The sequence below is a fragment of the Haliotis rubra genome, unplaced genomic scaffold (assembly GCF_003918875.1).
Source record: "Haliotis rubra isolate DU_JTF1 unplaced genomic scaffold, ASM391887v1 Scf447, whole genome shotgun sequence".
Taxonomy (NCBI): Eukaryota; Metazoa; Mollusca; class Gastropoda; order Lepetellida; family Haliotidae; genus Haliotis; species Haliotis rubra.
The window spans coordinates 660,562-679,876 of NW_025767132.1; the positions used below are offsets into that span (position 1 = coordinate 660,562).

Below are 19,315 nucleotides of genomic sequence, written 5' to 3' on the forward strand. Positions count from 1 at the left end.
GAGGGACCACTGTCACGTGACGGGACACTTTCGAGGGGCTGCCCATATATAGTGTTTGTAACATCAATTACAAGTTCACGGGAAGGATTCCAGGGGTCGTTCACAACTTGACTGATTATGGCGGTCATCTGATCATGCAGGTCATATTCAAGGTCAAGGATAAACGAAAAAGTTGTATCCCCAACAATATGGACAGACCCATTTCCTTTTCTTTAGGCTGTATGGACTTTATCCGAAAAAGACCCACCCATTATATCACTGTACCGCAGCTTCTCTGATGATGGTTGAAAGGGAGCGGGCATCCTTGACTCTGCATATATACGTGTAGAATCCGCGTGCTCGCACCACAATACAGTTTGATAGTTTGGCTGGTACGGCCTGCCGAGAAGGTACTAAATTATGGTTCATTTCATTTTGCCGGACGACACACACGACGTCACTGCTGAGATTTTGTTGTTCATTCAGGTATTCGATTTTCTAAGACCGCGGTCGTGATCATTACATTTTAATGGGTAAAAAGGAGACTATCACATTCGCATGTGTGTCAGACATATTTTATGAAACTCTTGTAAAAAATTATGTACAAGCTATCGCTCGAAAATATAAGAATTCACCATATAGGTGAGGTTATCATGGCAAAGCTTGACTATTTCTTTGCATCACTCGCGAGTATTTCCACACATTCTATCCGTATTTAAGAGTCATATCTGAAAATGTATTCTGGTAATCCGCGTTCAGACCCCAACACATTTCTTAACACCGTGCCATCTTTAAATTGAAATGAAATTACCAACGTGTTTACCCGATGCCCTAGTAGCACTTTTTGCGTTATTGATCTGCTTGTTGACTCGGAACATATGCGGGGGTCTGTGTCACAGGTGGAAAGTGTCAACGACTACAAAAGACAACAACGGTTCTCATACGATTTAACCTCTGGGGGATATCTCGAACTTATAATAGTGTCTGCCTGATATATACTAGTTCTGCAGGTACTTTGGTGTTTCACCATTATGAATTCCCACGTGTTTTGTCAAAAGACAGCGAAAACATCCATTCTCTTTGTCTCTGTGCTTACATGCGTGTCACGTGTAGATATGTCTAAGTACTGAAAGGTAGACAGCATGTTTAAAAACAATAAACCGATAAAACACCATCATCTATGCAACTGTAGATGAGAGCAATTATACTTATTACCTTAAGACACCGCCACAGATCAATAAGAATTCCGTAATATAATATATACGCTCCGGGTCACGATGTCCTGGATTAATTCTTTTATGGCACTGGAATTGGGCGACTCCTTTCGATTAGTAATATTTAAGACGAAACGACAAGTTACGTTTCTGACCTAAACTGTGGTCATGTCTGTTTAAACGTTACAGACTGAAACCAAACCGACCTTTACAATGTACAACATGTATTGGTATTTTGCCCAGTCTCGGTGTTCATGACCTATTGGATCGAATGGTAAATTTTAACTTGGTTGAATGTTTGCTATCGTACGTCCACCGGGTGGGCCGTCGCTAATAATATCAATCACTAGGTTGTCTGGTTCAGACTACTTTTTCACAATTTACAGTCATAAATTTTACATCTGTCGTATGGCTCAGTGTTAAACAACAAGCATACAGATAACATAACCCAAAAGTCGGGTTAGCAGCTGTCTTGTGTCGGGGAAGTGGGTTGTACGGGTGACACAGTCGTCAAAGGCGATTTCGTTGTGGAGAGCTGCGCCACTTCAGAAACCTGTGATTGCAGGTTCAAGTCCTGGTTCACCTGCTTATACGTTTCTTTGCTCTAGGCTTTCATCATCAAAACTATATCGTCGTTCTGTTGTTATTATTTCATCAAATTGAAATGAAATATCATATAGTATTATTAGGGATACATCGAGTTGTCCAAACTATGAGGGTTCCCACTTGGGTCTTTGTACTGGGAATACACTAAAGACCATCCCTCTCGCGCACCTGTCAGCTCACCATCAGATAATCAGTGTGGAGGTTTGACTGTCGCCCGTCCTTCAGATCACAGTAAACCCAGAAAACGTTGTCACCGGCTTCTCAATATTTCATTTTTAATTTTTCACTTGTGCTGAATGTCCAAATCTAGATGTTTTTCAATACCGCTGAAATACTGTCTGTGGCATGTTTAACATATTTGGCATGGAGATTTCCACTCCGTTAGCGTCCAGGCCGTTAGTCAGAGTCCAGGCATTCCGTGAGAGTCTCTGCTCAACCCCAAATCCAGTCTCCAGACAGTCCTACAAAGAATCAACACCACACTGTCCACACCGTCTGTCAGGATCTCTACTCCACAAACAGGAGGCAGTACTCCTAATCGGAGACCATGCTGTTTATACCCTCATGACAAACTGAACAAAAGCAAACGTGCACTCTACACGCATATGCTTTACGGGTATAATTATCAAAAAGTTAATTCTTCAGGCATTCAATCGATTTGCCGCCGTTTGGTATTGTGAAGACAATGTATTGACTGACTACTTCAGCACCGAGGCTGTCGCCATGGATGCACGATCTAAAAAGCTTAGAAAGTGTCATCCCAACTATAACGTGTTGCATCTCAAAAGCTACCTGCCTGTATGCTATACACAGCAACATATCCATACACTCATTCAACATTGTACAAGTGCAGGCACCAAACAAGCGAAGAGGAGATGCAAATCATGTCACCCGTCAAACCTGCTCAGCTTAAGTAAAACAACATAGGTAGCATTTGTCAAATGATTACAGTTACCGTAATAATATTGGCTAAGGGAGACAACCATTGCAGAGGCCAAATTCGCTAACAAAGAAGAATAAAACAAGGATAAGACAATGTACACCGGGACACAATATAATTGTGAGCTTAGCAGCGCCCGTCACAGTCTACGGTGAGTTAGTTAGCTGGGGGTGGCTGTCAGCCAGAACTGGTTTTATCCGTCTTGAAGGAGTTCACTATCAACATTTAGTTGGGCTGAAATGAAGATTCAAGTTCCACTACTGATGGTGGCTGCGTCTTTGACAGCTCTAGTTGACGCTACAGGTAATTATGAGTAAATCCAAACGAGAAATGTCTATATACATTATTTATTTTATATATTTTCAACCCTTAATTATCCCACAGACGTAAGGTAATTGAAATGTTTAGATCATGTCTCCCTTTAAAGAAAATCAGACACACAGAAGCTAGAGCAACATTTTATTTAGGATATTAGGTTCGATCCCATTGCTGAACATTTTATATATTGCTGATGCATGATGGTCACATTTGGCCCACTATAATCATTTTTAAAATGCAGTGGTCTAGCTGACCTGGCGCCCTACTACTTGTCATCATTGGTCTCCGATATTATATCCTATTAACAGCTTGCATATTTCTGATATCTGCAGTATCAACATATTCACATCATCGGGACCATCTTTTAAGGCCTACAACAATTTCTTTGTCAAATACGCCCTTCTAGAATCAAGAGAAACGATGTCAATGCATTTAAACAGGTTGTATCAAAGATATGGAGAAAGTTTCAGACTGTCAGTGACGAATGATGAACAGTAGTAGGGATCTGCGCCATAGGCTTTTTGAGAACTTAACACGAATTGTAATTGTTCAATTCTCTTGGAAGGTCAGAACTGGTCGCCAGTACGTGACCTTTAGAACTCACTCTTGAACCCCTGGTCACAGATTCGGTTGGTTTGTCACGTTGTTTGAGGTGTCAGATATTCAGTAAACAAACAAACAAACAAATGATTTGTACTGTGACAATAGTGACACTATTTGCTTCAGATATTGTTGTGGGGCGGTGGGGTAGCATAGTGGTTAAAACGTTGGCTCGTCACGCCGAAGACCCGGGTTCGAATCCCCACATGGGTACAATGTGTGAAGCCCGCCTTGATGTTTCTGGAATATTGCTAAAAGCGGTGTAAAACCAAACTCAGTCACTCAGTCAGTCAGATATTGTTGTGACTTTGTCCCTGCTATTTTTACTGGAAGACGTCTTGTTTGTCATTGGTTCGTGTTGGCGAGATGTCCCGTGCATTGCACACACGTCAAAAATCAGGCGAAAGTGAAGTTAAATAAAAGCGGACGAACTTAATGGATTTGTTTTCGTTTTTGGCGTCTTGACAAAACGTTGCTCTATTCAGCCATCAGGGAATGGGTACCCGGTTGAATGTAAACCTGGTAATAAGATCAGAATTCATATTGATTTACATAAATATATATAAAGTCAATGCAAGAGAATAAATCCACCGAAACAAGTTCCCTAATGGGCAAAATAACTGTGAAAACTACATGAAATGACCACTGTAAGTCAATGCTGACACACGTACGTCAGTCTTGTCGGGGGTTATGCAAATGTACTGTCACCAGTACTCACTCGTTAAAAAGAATATGTCACATTATAAACAGGATTTACACGCAGCCCAGACAGCGCATGGGACTTTTATCAAGAATAGTCGAACCCACCAAAACCTTTTGGGATAATGAAACACATTCAACCAACAATGCGGCCTTCGGCATCAGCGTTTATGTCTGGAGGGCTTTGTCCCTGGCAGCAAGACCCTCCTTATGTCTTTCAAGAGAATGGAAGGTACCAAACCTAAGGCAATTCGTAAGCGAGGTCAATATATTTGACAGAATGTTCTGAATTTTGTTAATCACATTAGTGTCAAATACTGGTCAATGGGGCCCGTAAGTGGGTCACAGCACTTTGCGAGACTTTTGTACTTTCGGTGACAAACGTTTTACGGCAATGGCGATTGCACTGTTACAAGGGGCATGTAATGGCTAATCGTACTCGACACACGCCGTTGACTCAGAAAACTATGACATGCAACAGGCTACAAAAACACCGAGACTATGTTGCATGAATAGCACGTGTAAATGTGTTAACAGTTGTGCAGGAAAGCTTGGTAGTACACTTTGCCCAGTCTGTCAGTTTGTCCACTTTGTCTAGTGAATATTTTGCGGTCGCGCAATTTGGAACCAGGGCTGTTTTCTTAATGCATGCCTATCACCGGAAATCTATTACCGGAAGTAGCGTCTCTCGAGACTTAAGGGCCCTATCATACAGATGATCTCCTTGGATACATAAAAAAAGACAAGGTCAGGTATGTTGGCCTGGATAATCTGGAGATTTTCTGTGGTTCTATTCCAAAGAAATTCATAATTATCATTTCCATGACGCCCTATATTCCTGTTGCTGTTATTATTACGTCACAGATATCAGTAATGACGTTCCAAGAGACCGACCATTTGAAAATATTCTGGTGGGCGACAGGGACTTTGTAAAGAGGCTTCACATTTGTAAAATCGTAAATTCAGACATCTCTTTAATTAAAACTACGAACCCAAATATGTTTAAGGAAAAAAATAACCAACAACATCTGTCACAATTTTGGAGTATTATTTTCATCTTCGGGTGAATGCAGTTGATGGAATTTTATGGATAGTGTATAATGACTGATAAGCTCGATGAACGAGTACATAATCCTTGAAACTTTCAGAAATGACACGGTGATGATAATTGTATTCCATGAAAACAGTCATTCTTTCCCCTTCAGACACACATTGCTGCAATAATACCCTTTTGACAACCTTCATCAGAGATAACATTTAACTGTCTAATGCATGTTTATATGTTGAATTAAAGGGATACCATGGTTTTATATTTCTTTTTCTCCTTGCTGAAAGTTAGTTATACGTGCCCGAAAAGAGTTCATCATTGTTACACCTGGCGGATCTTAGCGAACAGGTGACGGGAACATTTAGGTGGCGAGTAATGACCTGTAGTAGATTAGGTACACCTTTCAATGTCCATTAAACTGTCTGATGACAATACGTCTATACACTGATACAGAGCGAGTCATCATGGTAAAAACTACACCTTCTAATGAAACAGCTGTTTCCTATATCCTCAGTGGATAGACGCCCACAGTTTTAAACTGGAACAATGTTATCACGGTAAGACATTTCAGGGATCGGCTGGGCTGGGGTGTAGTCGGATGTATTTCCAGTAAATTAGTGCAAACCTGCGGAATTAAATTATGATAAACACAGTCCTTTATTGACTACACATAGTGCTATTAGATTATTGGCATTGACAAGGCGTGGGATTAGAGTCGTAATGAGTTGTTATTGAATGGGCGTTCAGGTCAAGATAAGCAAAACTGCATGTTAAGGAATGTCCGGATATGTGCTATAAATAGTAACAGCACGTCTTCATTATATGCTCCCCTCGTCGCCAGATGTCGCACCACAGACAATATTATTAACGCAAGGGTGAGAATAGATGAGAAACAGTAGCGCTATGTTCATGGTTCTTCTCTATTTGTTAACAGAATACTCTAGTACAAGTTCATCAGAACATGTACAAAATTTGTTGGACTCATTGGCACATTGATGTAATGGGAAACAGACGCACAGATAGGGAATCGATCTGGCCACGACGTTACACACGATGATGATATCACACATTTACCCAATGAAATCAGGACTGGACTTTACGCCAAAGATACCATTGTTAACAGACGCGGTTATACATTGTTTGTGTAATCTACTAGTTTGTAGACAGAGACAGAGACAGAAAAGGAATAGATGATGGTGTATGCAAGATCACACTTGTATTACTAACTATACTGAACTACTTTAGCAACGCATCACCCTATTATAATTGATCAGGGAATATGTAAAACGAATGTTGAGCCAAAACTATGCTTGATGGAATCTGACTATGACAGAAAAACGTGGTGCACACCGAAAAGCACGTGCATCCCTGTGTGATGACGTGACCCACTATTTGCTGAAAATCACCTTTTCACCGGCAAATCGCGTGAAAATGCGGTTCCACAACACATTGACAGATAATTCATCTGTGTAAAAAAGATCACACCGAAATTTTGAACAGCACTAAATTGCTGACTTTACTCACTAATTTAAGGAAATGCCACGTTTATCAACTGTCGACGTGGATCAGCAAAAGTAACGCTACAGATTTGCTGAGTTCAGCAGCTGAACCGCTGGTTGCTGGGTTCAGCAGCTGAACCGCTGGGTTGGGGAAGGCGTTATGATTTGGGGAGGGGTTGGTAGTCAGGACGAGACACATCTACACATGTGTTGTGGTCGAGTTACAGCTCAAACGTATGCAGCGGATGTACTGACAAAAGCATGGCGGCAGATCTTCACATTTTGCTTCAGGATAATGCACAACCCTGTACTACTAGACACAGCATGAACTTTCTCCAGCGGGAAACTAGTAAATTTTGGAAAGTGTTCATCAACCCGCTTTTATAGGACACATGTACTAGGAGGTGTCTTTAATAAATCGATGTTGAAAATACTTAAGGATCGATGTTGAAAATACTTAAGGATGATTCGCCCAAAGCAGCGTCGACACCACCATTACCATCACACGATGGCACTTTGTATTTCTGTTACTGGAGTATAAATGGTAAAGGGTGTAACGGGGTTAACTCAGTAAGTTCGTCCGAAGGAATGAACTGAAGAGAGTTCACTCTGAATAGCCCTAGAAAAGTAAATATCATCCCAAGCAAGTACATTGGCTCCATAATGATACAAAGATGATATAACTGAAGCCGTCTTCAGAAGCTCAAAATGTAGTCATTTGTCTATTCCAGGCCAAACTCATCACTCAAAGTTTTACCGAATGTTTTGTACATTGGATAGTGGACACAAACACCATAACAAAACAGCTGAATCGATGACACCCGTGAGGCCGCATATCTTGATTTGATTTCTGCATAATATAACCTTAATGGTATTATACGTTTTAGAATTTTTATTAAGATCGATTGTTGGTGTCCGTTTGCCATAGATGACCTTAAACTTGACATTCCCCTACCTGAAAAGAGCCAGCAATCCTGTGTAAATTGGCTAAAAAGATATATATGCACACGAGTTTAACCTTTCAACATAGTACGATGGCCAAATTCCAGTATGTACCAGGTTACCCAAACACAGATTTTGAGACTGAAATCGAAGCTGTAAGTTATGAGCTTGTCTCCTCAGAAGCTCTAAATATTGTTATTTGCCGATCCGGACAAAAACCACTTACTTAGTATGTTCTTTTCAACTGGATCTAATAATTATACACCAAGTGTCCAAATACGCTGTATATATGTCACATGTCAGTCGGGTCCCCATCATCATTCATCACAGTGACACATAAAATCGGATGGGACAATCTATTTACGTACATATCAATCTCATTTGTCTCTTTGTCATACCTACATAATTACCGGCAACATTGGCCTTGACATGCCCCACATTGAAAACGAAGTACCAATATGTTGGCTATAAATGCAATATGAACACGGATGTAACACCTTTACATCGTCTGCTAAATGATGGCGACATTTGTTCAGTGTGAGCTATGTCGAAGTGAGTATAGTCTTTGGCTGAAGGGACTTTTCAGAAATCACTTAACAATATAGTGGTTCAGATAAAACGTGTTCCACTATCATTCCAAACACAGATCATATAGTTTTGTAATACAATTCGAAAACACATCTCACTCACTTTGACATACCTTCCTCTTTGATTAGTATCTTTTTTACAATATCCGAAACAACGCAATGATAAATTTGGCTCAATCTGTTTTCCCTGTAAGTTTACTTATTTCGATTTATTTCTTTGGAAGGTCGAGGCGAGGCGACCACAACAAGTGGTGATGGGTCAACCACAACGTCAGGAGGATCAGGTGAGTACATCACTCATGAAATAACCTTCAACCCTTTTTATCCTTTGTCTAGTGTAAGTGTTGATTGTGAAAACAATCTTCTTTTGGGTGGAGGTGCCTGATTTAACTTGAAAGGAATATTAAGTATTAGTTCAACCATGAATGTGCCAATACACTGTAGTTATTTAGTTGCTTAGATTACAGGTTAAAGAAAAAGGACTTTCTTTTGCAGGAAGAGGTGGCGAGGCCAAACCAGGCGGTGGTGAGTCAATTTGCACAAATATATAGTTCATACAGATTCCAACTTACTAAGTCTGAATTTCAGAGGGGCATTGTTCCTGAAGAGGCAACAATCGTCACTTACAAAAGCAAAAAGAAACCTTGTCCAGGGGTTGAGCATAAGTCAACAACCCAAATTAACGAGATTCACCAGTAGGTGCCAGGTTCCTTTGTCATAGTGTGCTTGACTTGTGTTTCCCAGTAGACTGACATGATCCACCATAATCTGTCTCACAATCCCTCACCGCATTACTTTTCCTTCCGCCCAGCTCTTTCTACAATGCTAAAGCCAGAATGAACCAAGTCTGCATTTCCTCAGGTTCTGAATTTCCCATCTCCCATCGCTAACCCCCAGTTGAACCACCGTGAACAACTCATCCCACCGGTGGGTTTTAAAGCGTACTAATTAGGGGCAATGGCTGATGACGGCATGGAATGATTTCAGAGGAGACCAGATTCACTATCGATATTCGTTGATATCTATTTTGTGCAAGATACCCACTTTTTGAAAGAAATGGAACCTTTTATTAGAAGTGAATTGGGCCCTGATGTACTATTTAATAGTAATAACGGGCAGTCAAGAGGAGTTGCCATCATGTTTTCTAATAATATCGATTACAAGATACATGATTCTTTTAGGGATGACATGGGCAATCTTTTGATGTTGAGTATTACTATATGTGAGAAAAAGATGACTAGTCAATATATATGGTCCAAATGCGGATGAACCTGAATTTTATGCCAGGGTGATGGATAGAATCAAAGCCTTTGAAACTCTCATTGCATTATAGCTGGGGATGTTAATTTGTGTTTACAACAGTCTTTGGATACTTTTAATTATCAACATATTAACGACCCTAATGCTAGAAAGCAAGTGATTGAGATGATTGGGGATATTGACCTGGTAGATGTTTGGAGAGACCATAACCCAGAAGTACACAGCTATACATGGAGGCGTCCTAATCCCATTAGACAAGCAAGGCTATGTTTCTTCCTGGTGTCTCAGAATTTATATTCATTTATTTGTCAGTCTTCTATAAATGTTGGCTACAGAACAGACCATTCGCTTACTGACATTAAAATGTAATTCTCTGAAAATGATGATCATAAAAGTACATATTGGAAATTCAACAATTCACTATTAAGGGATTCTAAATATGTTTTATCTGTTAAGGAAACCATTAGTAATGTTGTCAGACAATATGCTCCTTCATTGGATCATGATAGTGATATTGGTGAGGTCAACTTGTGTGAAATTGATTTTTCTGTTAATTATCAGTTGTTTTTGGAAACTCTTCTAATGGAAATCAGGGGAATGTCTATTTCATATTCTTAATTTTTGAGAAAAACTAAATCTAAAAAAGAACAAGATTTATTAGATGACATAAAACGTTTAGAAACCAACTTATGAGATTGTAAGGATCTGGAATGAAAAAGGACAGAATTAGAGGAGATTCGCAAAGCTAAGATGAATGGCATTATTATTCGCTCAAGAGCTAAGTGGATAGACGAAGGGGAGAAGGTTAGTTGTTTTTTTTGCAATCTAGAAAACAGGAATTTGTGAATAAGGGTATGTCTCAGTTGGAGCTGGAAGATGGGTCTATTCTAGAGACTACAAACAAAGTCTTTTTATGAAAAATTGTACTCTTCCAAGGAGCATGTCTTGAAAGATTGTAACCTTGATGATTTTTTTTAGAGGAAGATTTGTGTAGGCTCAATAAAGAAAAACCGAACTCATTATAAGGTCCAACAACTTATGATGAACTTCTAAAATTTCTGAAGAAGGCCAAAAATAATAAAAGTCTAGGTTCGGATGGGTTCACGTATGAGTTTTATAAAAAGAAATTGGAAAGGTTTATCCTCTTTCTTGTTAAGGTCTTTAATTATGGCTTTGCTAAGGTTACCTGCCAGTCACTCAGAGACAAGGTATCATTACCTATATTCAAAAAGGAGGTAAGCCCAAGCGTCTTTTGAAAAACGGGAGACCTATTACACTTCTCAATACTGCCTATAAACTTCCTTCATCTGTTATTGCTGAAATCTACTTCTTTTGAGCAGTTAGATGGTAATACAGTTAATCGAAAACTGATGTCTGTTAAGAGGGGAGCCAAGTGTTATTACTGTGTTTTGACTGCATCTGATGTAAACTTAAAATTCATGAATGAGTGGGAGGATTGTATGCTTGCTGAACTTGAATGGGAAAAAATATTTTTAAAACCTTTAAAGACTACAAGGGATACTAAACTTCAATGGTTTCAGTTCAGGATTATACATGGCATTCTATCAACTAATCCAGTTTTATTTAAGATCAAATTAGCTGAAAGCAACTAATGTACCTTTTGTCAATGTGAGGTTGAAACAATCCCCCACTTGTTTTGGTATTGTGAACATGTGCAAGCTTTTTTGGAAATGTTTTCTATAATTACTGAATGATAAATGTCAACATGTTCACAACATGAAATTGGACCTGCAAGTTACTGTGTTTGGAATGAGATCAAATGTATATACTGATGATGTGTTTGATTTAATATTGTTGTTAGCTAAATTCTTCATATATAAATGTAAGGTATTAAAACCTACTCTTAATTTTAAACATTTTAGACAATATTTTCAACATAGGTATTTTATTGAAAAGAATATATCCTTCATTAAAAGTGAACAAGATAAATTTTATAAAAAGTGAATGTTATATCATGATTTTGCAAATTTTAAATGATTTTCTGAATTCTTTCTTCTTGTTCCCAAATGAAAAATATAGGCTGAATGAACTGAACTTAAACTTACTGTAAATATTCTGAAGCTTGTAAGTGTGATTGGTGAGTGAATGTGTTGTGGTGTCTGGTGTTTTGTTGTTTTGTGCTTTGTTAGAAAAAAATCCTGTTTTTCCTGTTATCAATGAACTTGTCTTGCAAAGAACCTTAGAGTTCCCTGGCTCTACGGCCTTTTCTGTAACAGGGGAAGCAGGAAATAAAAAACTATCAATTATGAGAAAAGATATTCGTTGACGTGTCTGGATGCGTCATTACGAACGTCATCCGAACTACGCAGAGATTTTGTGGGGAGGTCTGAAATCTTAAGGGCTCACTATGACTGCCAGGCATAAATTCTTGTTCTGTTGCCCTTTGTTGTGTACCGCTCGCCCAGTGACTTTGGTCCTGACAGACCCCAGCTGATAAATACTCAGCAATCTGGCTATAATCAAAATGTTGGTCCTCACAACAAGCAATGTAAATATGCTTGGATCCTCTGATCCACAACAAGCAAGTATTGGGTCACGGGAGATCCAGTGATCAAAGGAGCCGCAATTCGCCCTGATTATGTTTCTGGCTTTGCGCAATAGCCCTGCCTCATTGGTTTCACCAAAGTAATCACGTCTGCTTCATATCGCGCTCTCCTCTCTCGTTAATGTGAAGCGCCGTGATATTACTGGAATGCTGGTTCAAAGAGGCGTTTGATGCTTGCCATCGTATCCCAATTGTGTAGGTCGATACTCATGATATCAATCACTGGATTGTCTGGTCCAGACTAGATTATTTACAGTCCGCCGCCAGATAACTGGAATATTGTTGACTGCGGCGTTAAACAATAAACAAACTAACAAACAAATCAAAGAGACGTGTCTTTAACAAAATATTAACCTATATCAATTTTCTCGATGCCGGGTCAAGGCGAGACCACCACAGCAAGTGGAGGTGAACCAACCACAACAGGGACGCCCAGCAGCCAAGGTGAGTATACCGCACTTGAAATAACCTTCCAACCTATAGTAGTTTGTTCAGTGTAAGTGTAATTGTAAATGTAACGTCTTCATGGACATGGAAGTTGCGGTATTAAACCCACAAAAAATTAAATATCCATTAAAACATGATTATATATCTACTATACACTGTAGTTAGGTAATTACTTTGATGTAAGACATTTTGTGTTGCAGGAGGAGGCGGTAATCCCAAACCACCCGAGAATGGTGAGTCAATAAAGTTCTTAACAAGCTAGTTTAAGACATGTTTTCTCTAGCGATTATTTATAATGTTGCTGTGTATGCCTCATTTGATTGACGTGATCCCAATATATACATACTGGTAGAAACTAACATAAGTAGATGTGGTGATAGTTTAAGAGGGAAATAAATACTTCCAGGAAATATCTGTTAGGATCAGTGACGACAGACGACTGAAAAGAAACGTTTACTATTCCAAGGTGGCTTGCCTGGCAATGACAGTAACAACGTATACGTATTTGTACTGCACCTGTTTTTGTGTCATATACAGCCATAGGACCATACGGACTGTACGGCGGGTGGTACGTCTGTGCAAACAATGACCAATCCCTGGGATTAGACACAGATACTCTCCTAGTGGTACACTGTATCAGTGTTACCAACAGACAGATCGACCACCAAAGCCAAGGACAGGATATATATTTTGGACGAGTCGCATTGATATAACACTGTTTTGTTCTTGAACAACGTTTTACAGACATGTAACTTAAATTCGTTTCTTTGGTCTCAATAACGATTTGATACAGACAGCATACATCTGGAATGAATTCGAAGGTTTAAAGTGTAAGCAAATATAATCAGATAGCCCCATTGAAAATCCATCACAGACGAGTCTATTAAACTCTCAGTCGTCAGTTTAACAGGTGAATATTATCCAAGGACACGCGTCACAACTGAGGATCAGCAGATCGCATTGTTTCGCATTGTGACGTCTTCGTATTGCACTTGAACTGTGCCGTTGCAACGTACGTTTTAATTGGTTTCAAAGGTAACACGTACCCAAATAGTCAGCTACACAATTGGGGCTTTGCCAAAATTTGAAAAGTCCATTTCATTGAAAACAGGAATGATTCCTTATTTTAAGAATGTAATGGCGGAGCGACAACCACACCATGGACAGCAGACCTGCCTTACGACTATACTGTCAATGATGCGCTCACGTTGCATTCGGCAATATCCTGGCTACGAAAAGCGTCCCGGATACACTCGAGTCTACTACAGATAATGCAGTGAACAAAGCTGCGAACAACGATCCAGGGTACTGGAGTAAATGATTCGTCAATGAATCGAGCCTGACTGTTCTCTACATTGCTTTCCCTACCGAAACACTGTGAAGAAGCGAGCACGTTGTATTGAAGGTCCGGGTTAGAATTGATCTTCAGTAACCCATGCTTGTCATAAGATCGGCTGGTCAGGTTGACACATGTCATCGTATCCCAACTGCGTAGATCAATGCTCATGCTGTTGATCACCGGATTGTCTGGTCCAGACTCGATTATGTACAGACCGCCGCCATATAGCTGGAATAATGCCGAGTACGGCGTAAAACTAAACTCACTCACTCACTTAAGGAAAATGTGTGTACTTTACCTATATGAAACAAGCTATACTTACGGCATTGATTGTTTTGTGTTGGAGGGGGTGTATGAATTATTATATTTTCACACTTAACCATTAGGAACCAGCAGGAACACTGCCTATGGTTTATAGTTTCAAATATGTTGTTTGTTGCAGCTGAAGTGACGACAACAGGACCACCAGATAATTCAAGTAAGTACACGAAAAACTGAACTAATTAAATTGCAAGTTTGTACAATAATCAAGTTGGATTTATACACTCTAACAAATCCGTCAAGTAATCAATGTAGAAATGAACACGAAGTAGTCAGGCACTTGTGTAAATGTTTGTGATCACAGGCACTCGGACATGATGACCCTCCGGCACACAGATTTTTACGTTCTGTTACATGTCGTCGTGATAAAGCTGTAATGACTGTGGCGTTGACAACACACTAATAATTGTAACATGATAGTCAAGTATTATAGGAAAATATTTCTTGAAAATGGTCATGGTTAAACTTATAGAGTTGTACATGTATTTAATAATTCAAATAGGTCCGCCCAGGCCTGGACAGCAAACGAGTTCTGGAATCACTTCAGGTCCAGGAGATGCTCCAAGTTCTCCGTCAAGTGCCGCCGGAGGTCCGACAAATCCGAGGGATCCATCCAGTACCGGAGGTCCCACAAATCCGGGTGATCCATCTAGTACTGGAGGTCCGACAAATCCGAGGGATCCATCCAGTCCTCGTGATCCCACAAATCGAGGGATCCATCCAGTAGTGGAGGTCCCACAAAGGTCCGAGGGATCCATCCAGTCCGGGTGATTCATCTAGTACTCCGGAGGTCCGCCGAATCCGAGGGATCCATCCAGTACTGGAGGTCCACCAAACCCGAGGGATCCATCCAGTCCTGGAGGTCCCACAAATCCGGGTGATTCATCCAGAACTGGAGATCCGACAACATCCACGAAGTCATCAAATCCTTCCGACCCGACAGATCCTAAGGATCCAACAAACCCTGACGTATCAACATCAAAGACCCCTAAACAAAGCAAGCTGAATAAGAAAACTCTCATCATGGGTGTTGTATTTGGGGGTACTGCCGCTGTGGTAACTACCGTTGTGTTGGTAATGGCGATAAAGGCCGTTATTACAGCAGGAATGGGCGGAGGGGCGAAGGTGGCAGGTGCAGCGGGGGCAGCCTGATAGATCTCCCACTTGTCCATATAATGCCTGGGTAAAGTTATGTTCAATATTTGGAATTTTTCTTATCTTGATGGTTGCGATGTGTTATTTTTCCGACGATGTGTTGTGGCCCAGCGCGACGATTCTCGTAAGTGAATAGAATATGGTATTTCATTGTTTGTGTATAAAACGACAACACTGAAACGAACTCGACTAAAACAAACAACCAACCCAACCCAAAACAGTTCCATGTCATAAGACATAAATTACATTCCGTTATATCAGCAGTATCGCCATCAAAGATGATATTTGATCCAGGAGTATTGGTATTAATATGGATGTGTCAATTTTCCATGTTTTTGACCTTACGCAGATGAGGGGCATTGCTTTTGGCTCAATAACATGGAACTATTGAGTTGATAATAGAGAGTTTTTTCTCTCACAATTCGGTTATTCTGATCGTAGCAAATCCAAACACTCTTTTCAACATTTCTTATCAAACAAAATGTAATGTATTACCATGGAACGACTTTGTTCTGCTGTGTACTAGTTTGTACAGTTTTGTGTTATGGCTACACAAGTGCCTTAAGTGACGTAAGCTGACGTAAATCTATAATGAGGACATTATTAAAGTCAGCTATATCATGGCCATCTGCCACTCTTTATCGACATCGTCTGTATACAAATCCAGCTTTGAAGCCGGTGGAACCGCTGACCCGCAGCAGGGATTTTGTTTCGTGGAGACAACAAATTTAATAACGTTTGTTAACAATTTAAAAATAGATCAAAGGCTGTCATAAGTACCAGAGCTGAAACTTGTCCCTTGTACCTTTACATGTACAGAAACGATCAAATACTTGTTTCGTGTTTGTCAATTTGGCTTCAATTATTTATGGTATTATTTCCTAGAAATTATTGATGTAGTTGAATCGATGACGAGGTAGAAACCATTCATGGATAAAACTCCCCTATTACACTTAACAAAACATGCTGTTATCTCTACATTGTGACCGGTTTGTAATCCGTCAACTTCTGAGAAATGCCTTTCGGCCAATTGAGCTTCAGTGAATTTGCACGTTCTATTTATTTGTCACCAAACATTTATGCACGTTGTTATACAACATTGTCCACCTAATGAATATATTGCTATACTGAAGATAAAACGAGGGAGCACACAGCAGGAATATACTACTTCCCTCAATAAAGCCCATTGATATAACATTAGTGATTTGAATGTTCCCGTGTATACGTTCCCCTATTTCTCGCCATAAGTATATACAATGTGGTTCATACGTAAACAATTTATCAGTGCTGTCAAATTGTATCTCACTTCTCAGGATGCCACCGGACATCATATGTAACCTTCACAGGAACACTTTGCAAACATTTCACAGAAATATCTACTTTTAGTCACTGGAAATACAGCACACAAATTCTAATGTTTTATGCACTCTATTAGATGCCCTTTGTTTTTGACAAAGATAAACCGTTCTTTAACCCTGTATTATATATACAATCGAGCAATACATATGTTTCTACTATGTGCTTCAGTGACACATTTGGGACTAAAACGCCGTTTTCAACATCACGTTAGTAACATCGCATAAAGTTTAAAGTATTGATCTATAACGCTGTCAGACACGGATTCACACGCATGTTATGTTAACATACTAATCGCGGCGAATCTGATATTTCAACACACCAGTGGATTCTGTTAGACCGTGAACTAGTTGAGATTGGTTGATCACTCAGGTGCAATGTTTCAGACCGGTAACCAGAGAATGTTCAGACCGCAGCTAGACAAACGTCACGGTGAATACATTTAGCCTGTTAAATGTGGATGTGAACTTGGTGGTCCACGAAGGTACGCCGGTGGGCTTGGTTAGACTTCTACGTGAAGGTAAACAGGTTTTGATAGTTTGACTAGTAGGTACCATATATCAGACTGGTTACACGTGAAAAGGCAACCCGTTTGGACTGGTTAACCATGAACAAAAACTATTTCAGAAGGTGTGCTAGTTTAGAATTGTTAAAACTGAAGGTGAACTAGTTTAGAGTGGTTATCCGTGAAGGTGAAGCAGTTTAGGCTTTGTTATCCGTGAAGGTGAACCAGTTTAGACTTGTTTTACGTGAAGGTGAACCAGTTTAGACCGTTTGATCTTGAAGGTATCCTAAATCAGACTGGTCAGCTGTGAAAATGAACTGGTTTATACTGATTAACCCTGAAAGTGAAACGCATAAGCACAACTCCTGTAGCGTATGGCTGCATGTTTCACAACAACCTCCTACTTGTGCACTGTATAGAATGTCGCCATTGAAGTCCCGGTGATCGAAAAAACTGCAGGTGTTCCAGGTCAGTTGAGAAAGAAAGAGTCAGGAATATAAAGAAAGGCATTGATCACATCCACTTAGCTGTGGTTACAACATGCGTAAACAGATCAATGATAACACAAGTTGATCGGCACTTGTGTAATACAAATACTGCATTGTAGGGATGTATTGATGTTTTAGATGAGATATACACCTTGTTGTGCGACATTTTACCACGTATATAATATCACGTGAGTTGAGCAAATTTTTTTGTGCGACACAATAGATAGCAACAATTTTCTTAGTTCACGTAAAATTGTTGTCATTTAGTCATTTACAGTATTTTGATGTGTAGATAGATATTCACTATAATGTGATGTACTTGTTACTTTTTATGTTTTTCATCAAATTGTGATAAAAAGCTCAGTGTGATATCTCTTGAAATGTATCTTAGTTTTAAACCTAAACCTATTATTTTGTGAGGAAGTTCAATAAATACATTATGCTTAAAATATATTTTGTGATACAGTCAACATGACACGTGTGATATTTGTATTTATACACCTCAGAATGTTCACTAGATTTGACCTTTAACAGTTGATTTCTTGTAAAAGCTTCATCAGTTGTTCCTTCTTCATATGATTGTACATTAAAGATTAATTAAATGATAATTATGTTTATTGTTTGTTTGTGAAATTCATCATATCATCGATTATCTCCGACCGTGTACCTTTCTGTCGAATTCCCCAACTGAAATTCTTTGAGGTGACTTTTCTTGCTGTCACTGCCGAGATATTGCTGGTATAATGATAACGACCAACCATAGCCATACGTTTTCCCGAACCGACCGCACAGCATTCAGATTCAGTTAGGGGCGGGTGCTTCTAGCAGGACATGCTAAACCTTTTCGCGGACAATTGGTGTCATAACTGATTTTCGTCTGTCCAAGGAAGGAAACCAGCAGTGACATGATTCGCCATCCTTGCCCCAACCAGAGTTTTAGATTTCTCATAAAGTTTCATGTATTCTTCACTAAGAGTTACTTTTCGGAAACATCTACATACGTCACTGATATCATTTTGATGTCAACGATGGTTAGAGCGCCCGCGCGGAGAGCGGAAGGTCACGGGTTCGATCCCCGGTCACGTCTTACCAAAAGACGTTAAAATATGGTACTTGTTGGTCCCTGCCTGGCGCTCGGCATTAATGGTTACAGCAGGGACTGGTCGGCTTGGAGTCAGTATAATGTGTCTTAGCGGGGTATGAATGCTTAACTGCGGCATGGTATTTCAGTGGGCTAGCACTATAAAACCGGCTTAAGTCTTGGCTAGTACATGCAGCCACACACAAACACACACACGCATGCACGTCGTCATATGAGAGAAATATTCTTAAGTACGACGTTAAACTTCGTTTCACCTCACCTTGATGTCTAAGATACCATTGGTACCCGATGACTCTTTATGTTGCAAGCACTGAAGCACATCGTGTGATGCAACTGAAGCCCTA

The 19,315-nt window shown here is 39.8% G+C and overlaps 1 protein-coding gene across 2 annotated transcripts; it reads left to right on the forward strand.

Moving 5' to 3' along the window:
* The first annotated feature begins 2,794 nt into the window (after nucleotides 1-2,794).
* On the forward strand, nucleotides 2,795-18,477 carry LOC124289683 (sporozoite surface protein 2-like). Of its 2 annotated transcripts, none has more exons than XM_046726300.1 (6): nucleotides 2,795-3,042; nucleotides 8,657-8,716; nucleotides 8,928-8,957; nucleotides 14,487-14,522; nucleotides 14,868-15,026; nucleotides 15,156-18,477. In XM_046726300.1, the coding sequence occupies exons 1-6, from the start codon at nucleotides 2,979-2,981 to the stop codon at nucleotides 15,515-15,517; spliced, it is 711 nt and encodes a 236-aa protein (XP_046582256.1). In that variant the 5' UTR covers nucleotides 2,795-2,978; the 3' UTR covers nucleotides 15,518-18,477. The 2 variants fall into 2 exon arrangements, with proteins under 2 accessions (XP_046582256.1, XP_046582257.1); XM_046726301.1 differs by having other exon boundaries at nucleotides 2,800-3,042; nucleotides 14,868-14,990.
* The last annotated feature ends 838 nt before the right edge of the window (nucleotides 18,478-19,315 follow it).